At 35.2% G+C, this 7,114-nt stretch overlaps 1 protein-coding gene across 1 annotated transcript; it reads right to left on the bottom strand.

Moving 5' to 3' along the window:
- Positions 1 to 4,656: 4,656 nt before the first annotated feature.
- On the bottom strand, positions 4,657 to 6,703 carry GCK72_023032 (uncharacterized protein; the record flags this gene model as incomplete). Its single annotated transcript, XM_003095799.2, has 6 exons — positions 4,657 to 4,790; positions 4,842 to 5,211; positions 5,289 to 5,584; positions 6,041 to 6,166; positions 6,228 to 6,329; positions 6,622 to 6,703. The coding sequence occupies 6 exons, from the start codon at positions 6,701 to 6,703 to the stop codon at positions 4,657 to 4,659; spliced, it is 1,110 nt and encodes a 369-aa protein (XP_003095847.2).
- Between the last annotated feature and the right edge of the window lie 411 nt (positions 6,704 to 7,114).

Here is a 7,114-nt window from a genome sequence, read left to right as displayed (position 1 = left end):
CATTCTGAAAAAAACAGGATTATTAAGTTGTAGCCAAGAGGTTAGATGTATAAGCAAATATTATTTTTATCATTGTAACTTGTGAAACTGAATTTCATTTTTGCAAACCTGCAATAAAGGTCTTCATTTTCTAAAGACTGAAGGTAATAGAATGGACGGATTTGAATTGAGAGTGATAAACGTGTGTTTAAGTTGCGGGCCCACTGATTGTACCACAAAACAAATTTTCCGTGGATTTGAAAGGTCAAAAGTAGCATTTCGTTTTTGCGGTTGACAAATTTCTACTACCAGTACTCTTTTTCATTGAACGGCAAAGCACTGTCGTAAGAATCATCTCGTTATTTATATTGTTATTTACATACTTCCTCTGTAGAAAAAATAGTGGCCAACTGGCATTCTTTCAAAGCTGATTATTCTCTCCTGTAACACCTCTAATATTGACAGATTCATAGCAATGACTGTATTAAAAAGCGAACGTACTGATTGTTTTTTTTCAATGTTAAGAAAAAATTCTAAAAAATCAAAGAAATATTCAGATGAGGATTTTTTCAACAACAACTTCTTCGAAACCTTCATGGCAGAATACGAAAATAATTGAAACACTTTTAAAATGATATTTTCTTTGTCTTCTTCACTCACTTTAGATATCTTTTTATCAACCTACAACTTTGACGCTTTTGAAGGTGAACGCATCTCTCACTTTTCTTCCCACTTCCCTCTTTTTTCCACGTTTTCCTACTCCATTCTATGTTTTGACTTGTTTTGTTCAATTATGATATCGGTTTTATACTTAAACTTTATTATGAAATAAGTATTACTCTCTTTTTAGTTTTTTCATCATTTGAACGTTTTTAGATTACATAACTCTATTCTTCCATGTTTATTCATGTTTTATAAATAAATCGACAATAAAAAAGTTAACCTGTTACGACTTCAACTTTCTTATCAATTTTTTCTCCGCCCACTCTTTTAAATGTAATCATTTTTATGAATAAAACAAATGAAACGCATGTGGAGTTTTTCCATCTGTTTCACTGTTCTGAAATTTTGAGAAATGAGAAAGAAAGGCGGTCGGGCCCTAAAACAAACTTGCACTCTTTGCGCAGCAAACCCCTCCGTCCCCATTTGAGCCGTATTCCATAAAATATCTTAATGAGGTAAGAGTGAAGCTTTTTATTTGCAAAACCAGAAGTTATTTCAACTTTGGAAATTGCATCAAGAATATGGAATGGATCAATTTTTTGGTCTGATAATCAAAACTCTTGTAAAAGTGTCTACCGAACAAGATGTTTTCTCCGACTCGAGTCATCATAAATCGTTCAGGCAAAACGAGGGAAGTGGGAGAGAGACAATAGACAAATTAAACGGCTAGATATATGTAGAGAAACCGCGTCCAACAAATCATATGGAAGAATGCAACTGTCAGAGATGATAAGTGATCGGAAATGCCGTAAAAAAGCATATCCCGGTGAAAACAACAATGACTAAACCACAAACTGCCAATTATTATGTCCTCTATTTGCTCGACGAGACGATTTCGCCATTTTCATGGAATGTTGTACTTAGAAAAAGAAAACATCGATGAAAATTCGAAGTATTGCGCTAGGAAAAACTGAGAAACGTAGTTTTTGCGTGAAATTAGATCGAAGGAGCTGAAAACATAGATTTTATGTCAGAAACCAAATCTTTGGTTTCAGGCCCGTCGATGTTTCCTCCAGCTGGGCGGACAGCAGAGTCGGTGTGAGAAGTTGTCCACAAATCGATTGATAGAGCAATGATCCAAGCCGAAGAGAAGGATACATCATGGGAAGTTCGATAGATTCGCAAAGAAGCAAGAGCTTGACGGTGGGAATCGCAGGTTGAGGCTAGCCGGGGGCAGACAACAACAATACTTGAAAAAGTTGACTTTGACTTGTTTGAAATTCAACTTATACATGAAGCCCACAAAGCGTTTGAATTCCCAGTACATTCTACCCCACAATCTGAGATAACACTCAATTGAAGGAAAAGACCATTATTCAATTTGGTTCAAAACCGTTTTTGACAAAGAATGATAACACACAGTTTTTCAAAAAAAAACTTTATTCAATATCATAAATTTTTATTTCTGTGGTTGCTCGTCTTCCACAATATCGTGCGATGACTCGTTCGGCGAAGAACCCGTGGTTACCCGTCTTCCGCAGAATCGTGCGATGACCCGTCCCTCGTCAAATTTGCGAGGCAGATGGAGAGAACCAGTGTTTTCCTACATCTGATTCACCCTGAAAAGGAGACTGTACTCAAAACTCAATATAAAACTACTCACCGCAAACAATGATAAATTAGAATTCAATTAAAATAAGAATACTGGCACCCTACCAGATAGGCGCCTTGGAAACGGAAATGAATGTTAACACCAAATATTGGTCATCTATAGAGATTTAAGATAGGAGACGGAGAGAAGCCTCAGTAGAATACGCCCCCTTTTTTGAGAGCATGCATCAAAACACTAATCTGACACCGATTTTCGCTTCAGGGAGCAGTTTGTTGACGTGATAAAAAAGGGAAATGTTTTCTAAGAATAGAAATTGTTAAGAAGTTCAAAAACACACCCATGACTCAATATTCTTCCACATCGCTAACCCACCAGTCACTCTATTCGATGTTTTACTCTTGTCAAGACGCTTTGGAAGGGTTTATCTGACTAGAAAATGCTCGAAACTGACTGGGAGTTCAGCAGCAAGACCTCTAAGAATCGGAAGACAATTGAATTCTGATGGAAAATCATCCGTGAATTCAGATATTTTGGTCTGAAAATCCAAATGTGATACATGTGATTTGCTAAACTTTCGGTAGTTTCCAGTTTTTAAAAAAAAAGTTTCTACGCCAACATACTTTTTGTAATTGTTATGGAAGAATGGATCAAAACACTAATCTGACAAAGAAAATCGCTTCAGTGAACAACGTGTTGACGTATGTGGGAATAATGTTCTTAAAATAGAATTTGTTAAGAAATTCTGCTGAATACGAGACTAGTTATTTTTACATCGCTATTCCACTCATCACATGGAATTCCAATCAATGGCATATTCACTCTTACATTTTTTGTAATCCATCTGTTTTCGTCCTCTTTCAATTTTTAGAAGATTAGTAGATAACCGTTAAGAGATTATAAAGGCTCATATAATCCGTGTACAAATTTGCGGTCTTGAATTTTACCTGCATCAACAAATTTGATGAAAAAATGAGTGCGAATCTCCAAGTTGACACAAGGCTGCATTTATAAATGTTCTTCTTTGTCCCGCTGCTGACTCCAAAAAGATGATTGTTCACCTGTACAAAATCATTTGCTAATACTCATTCCAATCTTTGAATTATTGATCCGATTTGGGAAAGCTCAGTCTAGTTCTTACATTAGTGCACATCTCCAGCAGCTCACTATTCATTCAAAGAAAACCGAGGAACCCCATTGATAACAAAAAGGGAACTCGACCAGCAAAACAAAAAACATGTACACAACTGAATATAAATCTTACAAAGCCTGATGTATGTTTCATTGTAGATTCTGTACATTTTCTTCCATTGGTATCTTAACTTCTAAAGAGTCATTTCATTTGCACAGTTATCTAAAAACAAAGAACTGACAATCGGATTTAATTTTCAATCAAATGAAATATATACATGATATATCTAAAAGTTTATTGTCTCTGGTGGCTATGGACCAATGGCTGAGATCCTTCTAATTTTGGTCACATACGGTTGATTTCAGTGTAGTATCACATTATGTGCGGAAAAACACTATGTACATATGTATACCTGAATTTTTCGAATGATAGAATGAAAAATACTTCAAACGTAAAAATTACACATTTGATCTAGCAATTATGAAATATAAGATTAAGCAAAAATCATGCAATATAAATAAAGAAAACATGCAAAATAAGAAATAATGTTTGCAAAGTAATATCAGTCAATCTTTGGGAAGTAAGATGAAATACTGAAATTTCAAAATAAGTTGTCACAAACACCAGAAAAAATCCGGGGGTAAATTATGCAAAAAAAATTTAAGCCGGCGATATAGTTTTTAGAGGGTGATATAAGTATTTCAGGATTCAATGAGATCATCAAAAAAGAGAGAGCAACAGGTGATTAAAGTGGTGCATTATTGAAGTAATGTAGAGACAGTGATGCAAAAGCAGCAAAAGCAGAGAAGACTTGTGTGAATCCAGATTATCCCTACTTGCGATGGCGGTTCTCTGAAAAACATCAATGAATATAGAAATTTAAAGTATTAAATATGGTTGTCTGATGTTATGTGTATACTCATTTCAACCTGATAAAACTTGAATTTAGAGAGCTAGCATTCAATTTGAGAGTAACTATCTTTTCAATTCTCATTACTTTTCGGAAACCAGAAAAACTATTGTTCTATATGTCAGAGTTTTTGTTCGAGCATTTTGATCAGAGACAAGCGGAAGAGTTGGCGGAGGAAATACTTAAATTGGCGGAGTATAAATAATAAAAACTAAGTTGAACACCTTTGCTACCGTCTCGATGAAAAGCTACTCCGCCAATTTACGGATTTCTTCCGCCAACTCTTCCGCTCATCTCTGATTTTGATGTAATACTATGTTTTTTAAAGAAAGCTAAATAATTTATCAAAATAATTTTTAACTTTTATTTTTTCTTTATTAAGAACCTACTCTGGCGATAATCTCTGACATAATCACAACCACTGTCTCTTCTTCTTCGTTTTCGAGAGGTCAAGGACGATGAAATACGTGTCGATCGCTTGTTAGATGATGGGCCAGCTGAAATTAATGTGTATTTGAAAGATGAAAACTGATTTTTTAAAAACTTACCGTCATATCGATTCGATTGATCTTGATAATCTTTGACCATTTGTTGAATCTTAACTTGTGCCGCCGCTGTTGACTTCTTTGTCCCTTCAATCATAGCAACTGCTTCGTCTTTGTCAATCCAGATGTCTGCTCCAGTTGTTCTTGACAGTTCACGGATGGTAGACCCTTTTGTTCCAATAATGTGCCCATAGAACCCATTGTTTTTTGGAATTGAGATGGATGCCTTCTCTTCAGAAAATTCTGCAAACAGCTCAACCACACTCGCTTTGGCTTCTCGCATTTTATCGCCGGGTCCAATCATGATGATTGGAGGGTTACAATCTTCATGAACTGATATCATTTGGTGCTGGACTCGAGTCGAATGGAAGAGCTGAAAAAAAGACATATGTGTAGCCTGTGGACGTTTTCTCAGGTAAACCATATTCAATAATTCGAATGAAAACTTACAGCGTTTGACTGTGCTGCACGAATTCCTTCGTTAGAATTGAACTTCCGCGAACACTCTTTTGGAACATACAAAAAGAAGTCGACCTTGTCATTGGTCCGGCGATGGTTGACATTATAATCGTATTCTTCCTCAAAGTGACAGAAACAACAATCATCAAGAGTTTGTCTTGCTTTGATGATCGATTCTGGAGAACCTTTTATTTTCACATAACGATATTTGTTCGCGTAGACTTGTGACCCTATGGAAATATCATCACATCCGCTGATTTCCAGAATTTTGTTTTTGTTGTGGTACACTGTAATAGAAAAAACATTCTAACTTACTTTTTAAATTTAAAGTAACCTAAAAAAATAAAATTCTTTCCGGGCAGCCAAATTTAAACTAATTAACGTTTTTTTACAGAAATATAACAGTTGTGTTTGTAATGTAAATAGCGCAAAAATTATAACGATCAGAAAATATACAGGCATTGTAACATTTAAAAAACGTTAAAAACTGCACCAGGGATTTTTCATATACTTTCATATACATATACTGTTGTCATGTATGTGAAAGATCACTTTTCTTTTTGGTTTCCCAGCTTTTTCCTTTTCCCATCTCTTTCTTTTAACTCTTTTCAACCGAAAATGCTAATTTAAGTTTATGATACGGAACGGATGGAGTAGATAAAATAAAACGTTAACAGAAAATAATCTAGTAAAATTGTCGAATCATCCATTTTAGCTCTCTTGCTAGTTTTTTCTCAACTCACCGTAGTTCGAACAACGGCTTGGAATTGGGTGCTTTCCTTTGCGAGCATCCCGGTACGCTTTTTCTTCAATCACTTTTTTCATGTCCTCTTGCTGTTTTGGTGGGACACTGCACATGTCCGACATTACTGAAAAGTTGAGTGCATGATTAGATTGATACCTTGTTTGAGAAAAGGTTTGTAAACTTACTATATGCTGCCTTTCCTGCCTCGATTTCTCGAAGGTTCGGGATGCATCCACTGGTAATCAACAGTTCTCTCTGCTCTTCCGTTAATGGAAATTTAGTCGTTGCTGAAAAATCATTGCTTATTGTTTTCAATGAAAAATAACATTTAAATTTCGTTTTCTGAATGATTATACATTCAACATTGACACTGGTTATACCGTATTAAGTTATCAGTGAACCATTTTGGTGATTATAGTTATACCAAAAGTTTTGTCTTCTCAACAGACTCTGAGCCATATAATTTATGAAAAAAAAAACTTCAGTTTTTAAAACTTATGTATTTCCAGCTAGTGCTACAAATATTCTTTCTGAGCATATGCAGTCTAACCTGTTTTTTAAAAGCAAATTTCTACTTACTTTGGACTTTGGGTTTGAGAATCTGTTGTTTTACAGCAGGTTGGGACGAGCTGGTTTGGGATAGACAAGTGGAGGAGGCCATCGCTGAAAAATGAAACTATAGAATGAATGAAAGAACTACAGAAAAGTATAAAAATCTCAAAGCACAAGGTGTTATTGAAAAATATATAACATGAAATCACGTTTGTGGGTTAACCAGCTAATAGTAGTGCGCTGTCGGCGTTTTTTGATGATAATTTATATTTTAGGAAATGAAAACAAAATGCCGACATCCGGAGAGAGTCCAGACAACGCCCACTTGTCTTTTATATATGAGAATGATAGCATTTTGAAACGCGTTAACATGCCCGTATACTCTATGACAGCTATATTTATATGTTGAAATGTCAGGTTTTATCTTTTGCAGTAAACATTTTGTCCCTATAGAGGAGATATCTTCAAAATAGGCACCAGCGGTTAAATAAGAATAAGGTATGCGAGTTCCACGCGTTTT

Source organism: Caenorhabditis remanei, chromosome X, assembly GCF_010183535.1.
Source record: "Caenorhabditis remanei strain PX506 chromosome X, whole genome shotgun sequence".
Lineage (NCBI taxonomy): Eukaryota > Metazoa > Nematoda > Chromadorea > Rhabditida > Rhabditidae > Caenorhabditis > Caenorhabditis remanei.
Note: the sequence above shows the minus strand (reverse complement) of the source record. Positions and strands in the feature narration are given on the sequence as shown.